At 40.7% G+C, this 15,573-nt stretch overlaps 1 protein-coding gene across 11 annotated transcripts in view; it reads right to left on the minus strand.

The window, feature by feature from the left end:
• Positions 1 to 15,573, minus strand: part of KALRN (kalirin RhoGEF kinase) — a 523,685-nt gene that overhangs the window by 132,858 nt on the left and 375,254 nt on the right. For all 11 annotated transcript variants that reach the window (XM_042784358.1, XM_042784355.1, XM_042784351.1 and 8 more), the window contains exons 28-33: positions 14,961 to 15,053; positions 13,481 to 13,592; positions 11,559 to 11,749; positions 11,043 to 11,144; positions 10,209 to 10,351; positions 8,745 to 8,847 (exon numbers count right to left, since the gene is read on the minus strand). In XM_042784358.1, coding sequence (XP_042640292.1) covers positions 8,745 to 8,847; positions 10,209 to 10,351; positions 11,043 to 11,144; positions 11,559 to 11,749; positions 13,481 to 13,592; positions 14,961 to 15,053 — 744 coding nt within the window. The remainder of the gene's footprint in view (positions 1 to 8,744; positions 8,848 to 10,208; positions 10,352 to 11,042; positions 11,145 to 11,558; positions 11,750 to 13,480; positions 13,593 to 14,960; positions 15,054 to 15,573) is intronic.

Raw genomic sequence — 15,573 nt, forward strand, 5'->3', positions numbered from 1 at the left:
ATGAAGTAATATCACTGAGCATGAAAGATTAGAAAGGCAAGTTCCCATCAAAGAAGGTATTGCCAGCAGAGAGACAGAAGAGTCATTTTATCAGCTCCAAGTGTCGCTTCAATGACCTCAGTTTCAAGGGACCATTCACAGTAAAAAAAAGATACATGTATTTGTATATTTTTCCCAGGGAAGAGTTGAATTTACAAGGGTCCTAGTCAAGATTCAGAGCAAGAATTGAGAGGCTTTCTCCTAAAGTCTAAGGAAATTTTAAGAAACTACCATTAGAGAGAGAGAGAAAGAGGTGTTAGCTCCTGACTGAACAATTTATTTCCTTTATAAGATAAACATTTTGGTACTACATGACAGTATCTTAAAAAGAGTTATCAACCTATAAGTAGTGAGCACTCAAGAAGGCTAATTAAGGTGACAAAATGTTTTATGTCAGATTTTCCTTTGCTAGCTATCATGTTCTCCCTTTTCCACAGGTGAGGGCAGTGAGAACTCAGTGTGACAACTGCACTAATGTTAGGCAGCATCCAAGCAATAGAAATATATCCTCCAGGGTCATAATTCACTCTCGTTTCTTTATCATATCTTCACAGGAAAAATTCACTTAACAGTCAGCAGTCATTTTCTATTACGTAAATTTAATTTTACTTGTGGTACCATAATTCACCAGTCACTATAGGGGAGCAGCACTCCAGACAGTACACTACTGAATTCTGGCACATCACTTGCCTGGACAGGATCAGTGTAGAATAACCACAACAATACTTACATAAATGAGACTAAATCAATCCCTTCCTTTGCCCTTTTGAAACTCACAGTTGTTAAATCTAATGTAATTTACTGAGAGTAAGATATATAGGCTGGAGGAAGAAATGTCTTCAAGTCAATGCCCAGCCTCACATGGCAGACAACTCTATATACACCATCTTTCACAGGACTTCAGAAAACAGGAAGATTTCTAAAGAAATACTCCAGATTCTGTATTTAAATCACTACCTGCTTTACTACCCACCCACTCCATATTCCCATGATCATGCCCTCCCTTAGGTCTGTCATAGTCAGAGTTTATATCATACCTCCCAACTTCCTTCACATCAACTACAAACTATAGCAGCCATTAACCATTAGCGGACTGACTTTCCACTCATGGGTGCTTCATACCAAGTTCAGTCCCACTGCTCAAGTACTGCATAGACTCCAGTCCATAGTGACGCATGTTTTGACCATACACAAACACTGCTGAGGGTCAGCAGGCTCTTGTCCCTTGAAATTACTCCAGTGCTGCAGTAAAAATGTGTCTCTTGCACATGGCTCAATACAGAACTCACTGGCAGAGACGGGAAAGGACAGACCTCAGATCGCAGGATGCACACATCATGCCATAATAATGCCAGAGGGATAGAGGGTTTGGATCCCTAGCTGTGTAAATATCATGTAAGAGCCTAGAGATGATTTAGAAAACCCTAGTATCAGGGGTTCAAAGGAAAAAAAATGCTTCAGGAAAGTAAAGTATATAACTGAAAGCTACAGAATACTTTAATAGCATTGAAGAGAGATAGAGATCTGCTATATAGTTTTTTATTCTGCATGGCATATCAGTTTCCTTGCTGAGAAGCTAAGTAGAAATTAAATTGTCAGTTCAGACTTAGTGAGAGTGCTCTTCGTTAGCAGAATGAATGCATGCATTTGCCTTATGGTATTGTTTTGAATTTCTCTGTGCCTTTAATTCACTCTCTGAAAATGGTGATCTCTCTTTTTTATCCCAGGTCTGCATTTTCCGTATTTGACAAGGTAATGTTTCATATTCACATCAATCCTTTAAAATGTTTTTTCCTTAGGTTGATGTTCTTATTTCAAGATTTCAAGGGGATTTTCATTGAAAGATTATTAATATGTATTTATTTTGTAGTAAATGCTTTCATTTCTTTAATTGAGCTTTTCCATGTCATTCCACCTTTGAGAGAAGCCTTTGGCTTGCTTCTGATTCCAGGCCAGTCTGACAGCACAGAAGAGAATAATTTTATTAGTATCAAACCAGAGAAATCTCTGGTGGGATCAGCTTTATGATCCATACAGAGCTGATATGCAATGCTGGTAGTAGCAAGGATCAAAATCTCAGTGCTAGTGTGCTCCAGGTGGCTAGTTCCACTTTCAAGTGTCTAGAGAGATGAGCTCACAGGTAAATACAAATTTGCAACTAGATCCTACTCTAAAGTGCCTATGCCTTCACATCACAGAATCCTAGAATGGTTTTGGTTGGAAGGGACCTTCAAGATCACCTAGTTCCAACCCTCCTGCCATGGGCAGGGACGCTTCCACTAGACCAGGTTGCTTAAAGCCCCGTCCAACATGGTCTTGAACCCTTCCAGGGAGGGAGAAGCCACAGCTTCTCTTGGCACCCTGTGCCAGGGCCTTACCACCCTCACAGTAGAGAATTTATTTCTTACATCTAATCTAAATCTACCCTCTTTCAGTTTAAAACAGTTACCCCTCATCCTATCACTACCCTCCCTGATAAAGAGTCCTTCCCATTCTTCCCTGTAGCCCCCTTTAAGCACTGGGAGGCCGCTATAAGGTCTCCCCAGAGCCTTCTCTTCTCCAGGCTGAACACCCCCAACTCTCTCAGCTTGTCCTCATAAGGAAGTTGCTCCAGCCCCCTCATCATCTTCATGGCCTCCTCTGGACTTATTTGAACAGATCCACGTCCTTCTTATGTTGGAGGCCCCAGAGCTGGACCCGACACTGCAGGGGGGTCTCCCCAGAGCAGAGCAGAGGAAGAGAATCCCCTCCCTCGCCCTGCTGCCCACACTGCTCTGGATGCAGCCCAGCACACGGGTGGCTCTCTGGGCTGTGAGCGCACATTGCTGGCTCACAGTCAGTTCTCCATCCACTAACACCCCCAAGTCCTTTTCCCCAGAGCTGCTCTCCATCCACTCCTCGCCCAGCCTGGATTTGTGCTTGGGATTGCCCCGACCCAGGGGCAGGACCTTGCACTTGGCCCTGTTGCACAGACCCACCTCTCAAGCCTGTTCAGATCCCTCTGGACAGCATCCCTTCCATTCATCGTGTCCACACAAGCCATGTGGAAACCCACCTTTTATTTGCAGGATCCCTGTCCTGTGGTGGGGAGAGCAGGGCACACGCTATGCTGGGCTGTTAGGTCAGCTTTATGGTAGTGTGAGGGAGAAGACTTTTTCTTCAGTGACATTTAGGAACGATGCCAGCCATCAGCAACCAGGAGCTCCCTACTTGATGTAGTCAGGTTTCCAGATCCCATTGCTGGAAGGAAGTGGCTGAACTCCAGCCGATGGGATAGAGAGTTTCATAGAAGGGAGTATTTGTAAACTTCCTGCTCCCCTTAACATACTTAATTTCTTTATAAGATGCCCAGTCAGAGTGGGATCTTTGGCTTTCCAACTTTTGTTTTAGGCCTTTTAATTTCAATACATTATTTCCAGATTAATTTATGCTGTGAAGCAATGATTGACCCCTTTGTATTTTACATGTTGATGGTGGCATCTAATAAACAGTAATTTTCCTTAAGTCCTCCTTGTGGGGTATCTAACAGGACAAGTTTCCTTTAGTATTGAATGAGTGAGCATTTCCCTTTGCTAATTTTTTGTTTATTTGTTTGTTTGTTGTTTTGTTTTGGTTTTTTTTTTTGTTTGTTTTGTTGTTTTTTTTTTTTTAATCAGCACATGTTAACACTAGGCAGTAGTTCAAAGAAATACTACCTATTCAGAAAACCATGTAGCATGCTGGTGTATAACTTCATGGAATTCAAACCCAAAATGATTAGTAGCCTCAAGAAAGAACGTGTGGGATCAAGGCACTCCTCATACCTGTGTTACTTGGAAAGGAAACTTCCAAGGAACTGAGAATACTTCCTAATGAAGAATCTGAAGCAGTACTTCCTGCATCAGATCCTAACTTCTGCTTCATTAACAATATCATAGGGAGCAAGCTATTTTACGTTGATTAGAAGCCTTTCAAGAAAAGAGAATCTTCCCCTAGGTGACTTGTTCCAACAAGACTTAATTCTAAAATCTCCCCTCTTTACCTCCAATTAGAGAAGTGATTATTCCCAGATTTTATATAATACCACTGATATGGAAGAGGTCAAGATCTCAGTCTCATGACTGCTAAAAGATGAGCCAAGTCCAGTATCTAATGGAAAAGATAAAAGTATATAGTGTATATTTATTTTTAGAGAGTAAAAACTTTTCAGTTCACATTTCATGGCTTTTTTCCATATCCAAAAACAACAGGAAGAAATGAGAACTGCTCTCCTCAGCATTCTGCAAAAGCCAACAAAAAATAGGCATTAGAAGGTAGACCAGTATCGCCAGAAACAGCTGTTTTACAAGCCAATAGATCAATGGGCTTAAAAAATGAGAATGTCCTGCATGCTAGCATTTTCTTTATGCAATTCCCCACTGCTTTAAATCCAAATACAAAGACTGAAATCCTGCCTGTCATGAATTGTATAGGGGAAGGTTTTCTCCCTAAGGAGAGGTTCTTAGATAGTATGCTGAAGAGAGCTTACTGTATAGAACAAAAGCCTTCTAGCTTGCCTTTTGGAAAAGGATGAAGAAATTTTGTGTAGTAGGTTATCTAGGACCTGACTTGGATGCTCAATGGGATTTGTATTTACTGTAGTAGTATTCATTATCTATTGATTCTTTAACACTGAGTCCAGTTCATTAACTCACTTTTCCCCCTCTATGTAATACTTATATAATACCAAGTGAAAATCCAAATAATTATTTTTCTGTGTATGAAATATTTTAGATTATAGATTTCATATAGAAAAAGTCATAGATTGCAAATGTAAAAATAAACATTTTATATGTTCTCTCTTTCTTTGTATAAATGTGCAGACCTATAGACTTTACTTGAAGTCTGCATTTCTACTGTATAATATTTAATGAAAATGAATTGTTTGAGCCCAGGGATAATTGCTTTATGTATTTTTGAGAGAGAAAAATCCCCCAAAATTAAAGATATTAAGGATTAAGATCCAGATTTAAGAAGCTACTTAAACAGATATTTAATTTAAAAGACAGGAGTAATCCCTTCTTTATTTTTTTTTAAACAGACTTGGACTTTTTTTTTTTTTTTTTTTTTCTTTTTTTAATCTGAGGAGTCTCATATAATCACCTGATCACTGCCTGCAGCCAGGAAAGCCTGAATGTTTAATGACAGTAACTCTTCTGGAGTCAGGCATATAATTAAGAATATTTTCAAAGCAGATTCTGCTACTATAGATGGCTGTGAATTTCCTTTAATATACAAAAATGGTTCTGAATTTGGGTCTGTATCCTGTGTTGGGACAACACAGGACAATGCTAATATTAATGCACAAATTGTTTGCAAGAATTCCTGCCTCCCCCCCAATTTCCTAATCCAATCAAAAAAAAAAAAAAAGTGCAATGTGCCATCAGATGTAATCTGTGATGGCATCCAACACGTGAATGACAGAACACAACTAGGACTCAGGTCTTCTGGCCCCCAGACAAGTGCTCTATCTTCTGCACCAAGTGATCCCCCTGATAAATGTTATGGCTAGGTTCAGCTGTCTTGAGAGAAAGCAAAACCCTTGCTGAACTTACAGTAATGTTATCTCTTTCCCACTTAACAACAAAAACCATTCTGCCTTTTTAGGAGTTTGAAATGCAAAAGTAAAGCATTGCTCTAGGGCTGTGCCATGATGAGAGAGGAGTCAGAAATCGCTACTCACAATGCAGAAGGAATTGGCTCACAAATAGGTTGAAAGAAATATATATGACTTGAGGCACAAGGAGTGTTATTAAGCAGAAGTGCTACTTGAAATTGGGAATCTTTGAGAGGTTGTGGTTTTCTTTGTCTAAAATGTTGTTTGGCATTCTTCTCTGAACATTCAGCTAATGTGTTAGATAATCCTTGGGCGTAACAGCAAGATTTAGGGAAAGGACAAAGTGTGTCAGCGAAATATTTGAATTCTTTTGCCTTCAGAGAGTAATATCAACTCTTAAATGTTACTTGAGAATTGTTTCTGGCACTGAGTTAAGACATAGATGGTCCCAGTGCAGGATTAATCTGCTGCCATCCTGGCACACTGCAAAGGTCTCTGCCTGTGTTTGTAAATGAGGCTGCTGTGAACAGCCAGACATTTTAAAGGTAGGAACTCTTTCTTCTGGCTCCTCTGGATGGAGATTTCACTGGGGCAGAGAGGTCACCCATGGAGGCTACAGCTGTGAAAAAACTCAGAGCCTGAATCTGAACTCCTGGGAATAACTCTGAAGACTACGCTGGAGTTAAATAGGCAGGGAAACCACTATTTGCTGAACACATTACCTATTGGTGCTGTTGTCAGTATCACATGAGTTAATTATAGCATGTATGCCACAGTGTTTACCACACACTATCATCTGTGCCAAGAAACCTTAAATACAGAGCATGATATGGTACAGCCTTCCAGTGCCCATAACCCAGTACCAGCCTGTGTGAGAAGATAAATCTTCCCATTCCTATGAAATTCACTCTGACCATCCTAGAAGATAAACTCAACTACACACTGGAGGAAAAAATCCCACTTTAAAGTTGGAGAGTAAAATAACTTGGACTGATAATGAATTGTTCCCATGTGGTAAAACATCACAACTAGGAGTCTTGTGTCTTGGGTCTTTGCACAGCTTTGGGATCTACTAACACCGAGTCCCCTCACAGCAGATGCTAACACATCCTAAGGGCTTTGTGCAAGCAGTATAAGAACAGATGCCTGAAGGGAGACTGAACACAGGTGTGCGTCCATGCCACTTCAGTGGGAAGTAAGACAACCCAGCTCCATCTGTCATTGATCTCGGTAACATGGTTTAGAAAAACTGAGAACCATAAAGCAATGAGGGAAGCTCAAGACACAGTAATACAGCACTCTGGGGGCTAAATCCTCTACAGTATGCTGACATTAGCATCAGTGACAATAAGGAAGCTGTTCAGCATAGACTGTCTATCTAAGGATGATGCACTCGTTGCTCAGATTCAACAAAGCACATACAAGTATATTTAAGCTTTAGGTGTACCCTGGAATATTCTATTCATTAAATGTTATATAAGGACACACAAACACACAGTGAACCTACCCACCTTAAAAAAGTAAAAAACCATGACACAACCCTAGAGCTGGTTTAGCCTTTCCCCGGTGGTAACAATTTTTTCCTGGTACGATCTGGTACTCAATTTATCTCATACACTTTTGCCATTCAGTTCAAACAAGGCTTGGGATAGAAATTCCTGTAACTGTTTCCAGTCTTGCATCCTTAAGCCAACTGTTGCCGTGATGGGCTGTCATTCAGGGTACAGCCTGATAGTTTCCTGTGCTGTTGGCACTACAGATCTTGTATGCAGCTACAGCATGCAACATGGAGCATCTTACCTGGACCATGCCTGCCTACCATAATTCATGTGACTGAGCCAATGGGCTTGGGGCAAACAAGCAAAGCTTATGCAAATACTTAAAATTAAGCATGAGCTAAAGTACTCTACTAATGATAAATGTGAAAAACATGGAAAAGCAGGGCACATTCATGTAGATTAAAGACATAAGAAAATACTTCTTCAACATCAGGCAAAGTATTTGCATACATTACAGTGGCCTTTGGATTGTGAGGTTTGATATTTTTCTAATGCACATTATTGGCCAAAAAAGCAAAAGCATGGGAACATGCCTTCAACATATATAAAACAGGTGGTCTTACCAAGGTAATATATTTGCAATTAACTCATATTTCTGAGTACGGCTTTCAAAATAACATCTGCACTGAATCTTAGTTGTGAACTTTACAACCATAAACTTGAATTCTGATGTTGTTAATATACTCTTGTGTAATTAGCAGCATAATTAAAGCCCTGACAAACAGATAAACCCATAATGGTACTGCAGAACTGATCTTTTTACAAGTTAGACGATTTCAAAACAACACATGTAAAGAATATGGACATTCTCTCAGTGGATACGACAAAGCCCATCAGCTTAGCTAAGGCAAATTATTACTAACACCCCATTTACTCTTACCACCAACTGCTATTTCATCTGAGGAATGCAGTTGGAGGTATCAGGGTGACAAACTCAAGTCAGGCTCCCTAGGAGCTAGGAGTCTGGATTTGGATTGTCTGATAAATAAAATGGTGAGTATGCACATGCCGACAGTGTGCAGCATTCCAACAGAATTTAGTGTGCCTCGGGGCCATCCATATGCTCCACCATATGTCCACAAAGAGAGGGATCCAGAATCAGTCTCTGTAAAGGGTACATCTCCCAGGCTCTCAAGATACCAGTCAGGATCCCAATTTTGCTGTATTAATTGGTGTGTAAGCACCTGTATTTCCTCCAAGAAACTACTGATTTTAGCTCAGAGGCCAAATATGGAACATAACCAACTGTTTGCTGATTCAGAAGCTGGCTCCCACAGGGCAAGTTCTACTAGGGAAGAAAAGGTTGCTCTGGGCTGTGTTTCTTCAGAGCTAGTTCAGCCTTTGTGTATTAACCACAAAGAAGCTGCAGCAGCAGAGATGTTACCATGTAAAACATCAGTACTGTCAAGCACCTAGAAACAGTTTGGATTTTAACAGTCTAGCATAGGGGAATACAAATTTCAACTCACTCAATAGAAGACAAGTTGCTTAGTTTGACTTCCACTCTGCTCTTCATGTATATTTTTCTGGGGATGATTAGCTGCAGTGTATTTTTTACATTTCAGGCCTACCTTATCGCTGTCCACTGTGTTCTGTGATGTCCTGGATGCAATGGAAATGGTGTCAGGTTGACTGCTACCATCTCCTTGGCTGTCTGCATCATCTACTCCATCTCTGAAAAAGACATAATAGGGAAACAACGATGGTTACTTAACACACCAGCTTGGGACGTCCACAGCTTTATAGGTGGATTTGAGAAGTGCCAAGTTAGCATGCCAGAGTTGGCACTGTGCTAAAATTACCTCACTGATGCAGCCCGTATTGTTATATAGCTTGCAATTTAAAAGTATGCCACCCTCAACCATAGGGTTGGGATTAGCATATAATCACAACGTTTGTTGCTGGAAAGAGGATGGCCATCTCTGGCACATTTACAGCCTACAAGAATCTGGGGTTCAGAAATAGCTCTGTAGTGAGGTTGTCAGGCAGAAATTTTCCTTCAGTCAGATTTCTGACTTAACCAAAATCATTCAGACCAGGCTACGCATGACACTAAAGGAAAGGCTATTTCTCTTGTCTCATAGGAACCATATCTGCAGGAATTTAATACTAAACCATAAAAATTATACACAAAGAAACATAAAGACAGTGTAGAGTGCTACAAGTCTGCCTTTATGAATCGCTAGCAGAGAGTGTTTTCTTCCCTTTTGCTGTATACAGTTCAAAATATTTACTGGTCTTTCAAAATAAACATTTAAATATGACAAAATACATATTTAAGGACAAAGAAAATAAAAAATTAAGATCCCTGTACTGTACTAGAAAACTCGTGTATTGGTCCGTGTCCCCAGGAAGAAATGTCTGGATCTCTGCCTTGCTACAGGTCTCCTGGGTTACCTCGGTTATTCATGCTTTGGATGCCTCTTTAATACAGTCTGAAATAAGAGAGCTATAAAACTTGATGAGGAAATGGAGCTGCTCAAATTACAGGTGGCTTTTGGAAATGCCAGCACGACAGCAAAAGAACAATTAACTTTCTAATTTCTATTTAATCCAGGACTCAAAGAAGTTGACAACAAAAATTTAATATTACTTCACAGGCTGAAATGAATTTGTATTTGATGATGAAACACAGATTCTCCACTGTAGTAATATAGTCATGACCAGCTGTGATTCTTATTGTCAAATAATTAAAAATGCCAAACAAGTTAAAAAAAATCCTGTTAATATTCAAATATGAAAAAGTAAATTCTGCTTTGGGAAAGAAACATAACCTTGGACTCTGAAGAATTTTTACTGTTCATTTATCTCTAATACTTTGGAGTACTAAAATAAAAGACCTTTGTATGTATATCATAAAAAAGCTTTCTAGCTACTTTTGCCAAGACAAGATATAAAAAACAAAGGTGATGAAAACTGCTTTTGACTATACTAAGAAAAAATAAGTGAACCCAGTAAAAAGCCCACAGACACTACACTTCTCTTGGTTGAGAAAACGCTAGTGATTTCACGTTGTATGGAATGACTGAGGTTACCTTCTACTGTTGTTTCGCTGCTTTGCTGGTGTCTTGGGGAGCTGAATTGGTTCTTTAAGAGCTCCTTTCAGATGGATAATCCTTTCTTGAATGACTTCCCGGATATTTTTGATCCACTCCTGTTTTGTTTCAATACTGGTTGCCTAAAGTTCCACAAGGCAGAAAGACAGACACTTTATCATATTCCCAGCATGTCACCTCCTATGTGGAAGAATCGTGGTTGGCTGGTGAAAATGCACGATTAACCGTTTCTCCTCTCTTCTGTATTGTTTTAGCTGCTGGAGTACCTGGTAACCCCAGGAGAACTGAGGGTATTTTTACCAGACCTACTTGGCAAGCAACTGCAAAGCAGCTAAGCTCTGGATAAATATATTTAATGCTACCGATACAGCACACACTGTAGCAGGAAAATAGGTTATCAGTGCACAGCTGGGCTTTCCTCAGACAAAATAACTATAACACCAATTCTTTGTTAGAAACTCACTTGACAGAAATGGCTGTCAGCTCTGGAGGTTTGAGGAATAGGTTGATTGTCAATAAGCCCTGTGGCAAAGGACTAAGAGAATTACACCTTCCAGCCAAGAACCCTGAGACGTGCCCTGTGTCATCCCAGGTTCCAAGAGGAGATGCAATTTCAGCAAGGCTGCGCAACTGCACTGTCTTGATCCATACTGAGGCCTTAGAGCTGAATTGCTGCGGATGCAGGCATGACCCCACTGACAGACAGGGAAGCTAAGAGAATACGAGGAGGGAAGAAACTGACCTTTCATTTAGTGCTCCCAAGGTCTGAACTAGCAGCTCTAAAGGGAAAGAAAACAAGCAGAAAAGACTTACTTTCAGCACTGTTTTATTGTCTGAGGATGGTGTTCGTCCAGACCACAAAGCAAATTTACAGGGATCTCCTTCAACATGTTCAGTCACTCCCAGTTCTGAGGTCTAGCGGGAGGAGAGATGAGGGGAGATTTCATATATATAAAGCCTCATGAGTCCAGAAAACTTTACATTTGTAGGGAGAAGGGGGGAGGCAGGGATGGATAGGGGAGTGAGATTATATCTGCTTTGCTACACACTGATAAAAGAAACAGAAAACCAGTGGGACATGGCAGGGAAGTTAATGGCTTGAGTGATACTCCTTGCATTTCCCACCCACCCTTCACATCTCATTATCTTTAACCTCTCCAGACTCACTGTGAGCTTGGCTTCCAGATGAGCCCTGCAGGGCCCAGAGCCAGCCCTGCCAGGTTGTCTGAGCATTCCCAACCCAGCATGGGATGTGAGCCATCCCCCAAACTCCACCTCTACCTACAAGAAACACAACATGCAGGATATTTTCTTTGCAGCCACACCTACCAGTAACTTGTTCTTGTAAACATATTTTGTGTGTCCTGAAGAATCTTTGATCTCTTTGCTAAACACCAAAGAGATTTCAAAGAGAAACAAATGCCTCTCACGTCCTTTCCGAATGAGAGACTTGGGATCCCACACTTGGAAGGAATCCTGAAGAATCAGCTCTCCCTGGACATCCAGGTTCTCATCAAACCCTAAAACCACAAAATACATTGGCCTGTATTTGTTCTTGGGACCAGTAATGCCCAGAAACAGCAGAGCACTAAGGACTTAAAATAAAAGGGCCTTTCTAATTTTTTAGGCATATTCTGAAAAGACATTAATGGGCATACATTGCTCCAGTGAAAATATTTTTATTTTTCTTTTTTCCCCCCACTGCAATGATATAATTATTTCACCAGAGGCAAATACATCATATGTGCTAAATGAGACTGCTGCTAAGTGTAGTAGCAATTACTTGAAGATAAATATTATAAAGGTTTCAGTGGTGGTTACTGTACACAGAACTCCAATGCAAGGAATCTTATGCAAGTCAATGTAAATTCAGAGAAACATAACATGCGGTGGCTGGAAGTGTCCCATCATACCATGATGCCTTCAAACATGCTGACCCAACTTTCAGGGGCCTGCGAGTCCACAGCAGTGGCACGGGGGGAGCTACATCTATGAGAGCAAATTGGTATGGTGTCTGAAACAAATTTTCCAGGAGGAGTTCCTCATTTTCCAAACTTCAGGTCAAAAGCCTTCACATGGCTGAGGATCATAGGGCTCCCTCCCCATAACTGGGAGGCTTGAGGGAAAAGGGAGTCCATAGTGCAAGGTGCCCTCCAACCTGATGTCTCAGCAGCTTCTGGGTTATGCTTCCCTCCAGAGCTGGGAACTGCTCCTGCACTAGCACAGCCTGCTGTTGCTCATGTCAGACAGCCTTGGGAGAGCAGCAAGCAGCCCGGGTCCTTCTTCCAAATATTCATGAATAATGTTTTATTCAGAAGACAACTGTTCAAATGCTTGTCTACCATAACAAAGCCATTCCTGCTTTATTATTGCATGGTGCTGGTCATCTCATGGGGACAGCTTATCCAGGCATTATTTTCAAAAACCTTGCTTTTCACCAGACAACACAGTTAAAACCATCTTTATAGTGTTTCTACCTATGCTGGGTCAGTTTGCCCCCATGCAATTTTAATCACCTGGTCTTAATGTGTTATTTAGCTACTGGCACCATTTTCTTTTTCTTGAGTGTTTTAGTGCTTTTCTCGTTTCCTGGTTCTGACTCAAGCCAGGCTGGAAATGCTTTTCCCAGGCCAAGAAAATGTTTGAGAGACAATAAAGCAGCTCTGTCCAGAATAAAATTTTTAAATTTTATAAATACTCCAAATATCAAAAAGCCAATAAAAGACTTAACTTCAGGGCAATCAAAATATTTTTTCTATAATTTTGAAATACTTTTTGATAATACTTTTTTCTTTTTTTTTTTAATCCTTGGGATAATTACACTAGCATTTTGATACATAAGCTACTTTGACTCAGAACACCAGAACTTTTTCTTTTGAAATGTCAAGACAGTATTTAGAAATATTTTCTTCCAATATTCATTAGGGGTGCCAGCAGCTAACTGACACTGTTTCAGGAGGAGGGTTTTTTTGTTGCATTAAGTAAGAATATTTTAACCAAATATATATATATGGTGTGTGTACATATATGTAGATACACATATATAAACACATATATACACACACATAAGATATAAATAAACGAAGCTCCAAAACTTCCTAGCCAGCTTTATTCTTCCAAGACATTTGGAGAAACATCAGAAAGGAGCAACAGTATTGCTACAGCCAACCTGTACTAACTTTCTACACAAGTTACAAGAAAGCTTAACTTATCAGTGGGTCCCTCCCCTGCCCCAGCCCCCCATCTGCTACCTTCCAGCATGCTGACATGCATTGCATCGTTGGCCTTCTTTGGGACACTGAGCATCACTTCCAGACCATCTTTGAGTTCCCCTTTGCCCTCCTCACAGCAGGTTAGCAGTTCCTAAGAAGCAATGCAGAACACCTATAAACAAACTCTGACCAACATGCTGGCTTTATCTCAGATTGGTTTTCTTGGCAAGTAGAACGCCAAGTTGCAAGCACTTCACTAACAGTGGCAGGAGAAGGCTGAACTGCGTCAAAACACACTGCGGATAAAGCAAGACAACATAAGATGCTCTTGACTGAGACCCTGCACTCAGAGGGTTTCTGGGCCTTATGCCTGCGCTGCAGACGTGGGCCAGCCCAGCTGGGCCAGGCGGCTGCAGAGCCCCTGCCTGACCCAGCGGTGCAGGTGGGTCCCACAGCGCAGGCAGGGCTGGCACCGTGCTCTGCCCAGGGTAGGGAAGTCCCTTCAGGAAAGATTCACCTCCAGAGAGCAGAGCAGTGATGACCGAACGGGGGGTTTAGCTTTCCCATTAGCAGATGGTTTGTGCGGTGCAGGCTCGCTGTCCCACAGACTCTGTGGGACAAGACTCTGTTAAACCTGTGTGTTGTTTCAGTAAACTGGTACAGAGTACAGATTTGTCAACACATTGAATGTACTCAGTAAGTACTTAACTAGCACAGCATATCACTCCTATAGTATACACAGAGGAAGCTTTAAAGAGATGCAACTATCACATCTGCTCCTAGTTTTTCAAAGTCAGAATCTGTTTCTTCCCTTATCCCCCAGATATTTTTTCTTTTCTGGTTTACTAGTTTTGAAGTGAACATTTGCTGGTTAAGTTAGATCTAAAAGTCACCTACTCACAAGACACTGCAAAAACCTATAACCAATTTACACCAAACCAACAAAGGTTTTTTTATGGGAAACGTTAATATTTCACTTGGAAGTCCTTGCTTTGTATGTGAAGCTTTTCCCTGCTTTTCAAACACAAATATGTTAGCTCCCAAACAGAATCTAATGTCAGTGAAGAAGTCACAGTCAAGAGTCAGTGAAATTTCCCAAAGTTCATTACTACTGTCATTGAAGCTTTTTATCAAAATATTACATGTCACAAACTGAGCAAGAAGGAAAGTAAACAGTTATGTCATCACTTTCATTTCCCTTTCCCAGCTCTTGCTTTTTAGGGTTAAATCCACTTGGATACAGTAAAAAAACAGTTGAAATAGGTTATCAGTTTTTCACTGTTGTTGTTTTGTTTTGATTTGTTTTCTTTTTTTCTTTCAGTGGGTCTTTTCCTTTAAAACACCCAACTTGATTTCACACTTTGTTGCTATGTCAGGCCTGGGAAGTAAGAGTAGGATCTCAGCAGGAGCTGCTTACAGGTCATGAACAGGTGAGGAAGCAACTTCTTTAAGAATAAATTAACTCATTACACCTGTGAACTGCTCTGCATGAGCTGCTTTGGGCAGCTCACTAAGGTACCTTCAGTAGGAGTTGATATTTTGTGATCCTCTGGACAGGCTTGATTAAATAAGAAGAGATAGAGTTGGCCAGACCATGTCTTTGCTGAATTTCCTAGAAGAGATAAAAACAGCTGTCAGTCATGGAAAACTATTAACCCCCTGCCAGACAGAGCTACCCATAACTAATTTTAGCTCTGGATCTCTGCATTTCTTTGTTTAGATTTTTAACTGTCTTTAAGCTCACATGCAAATAACTGGTTTCAGAGAAGCTGGCAATAAACTGCAGTCCCCCCCCAGGGCCACTTAAACTGCAGGGACCCGATGCAAGTCAGGCTAAGGCTATGTTGAGTAAACTACACAGGCTTCGATTTAAATATGACTTATTTGTCATGTCAACTGGTTTCTCCTAGCTATAAAGGCTGAATTTTAACATTCAATTAAAACGGAGTGACATTAAATTAAATTGCATGCATAGGGTGTAATTTAGCTGTCTAAACATAAGCATCTAGTACCGTTTGAGAGCCCTGAGGTAGCTGAAATATCCACATGGGAGTAACAGGTCTGACAGTGCTGACAGACCTTTGTTATTCTGAGGTGGCAGCTGGGGGCCAGGAGAGATATCCTTATGACAC

The sequence above is a fragment of the Tyto alba genome, unplaced genomic scaffold (assembly GCF_018691265.1).
Source record: "Tyto alba isolate M040663 unplaced genomic scaffold, T.alba_DEE_v4.0 Super-Scaffold_7, whole genome shotgun sequence".
Lineage (NCBI taxonomy): Eukaryota > Metazoa > Chordata > Aves > Strigiformes > Tytonidae > Tyto > Tyto alba.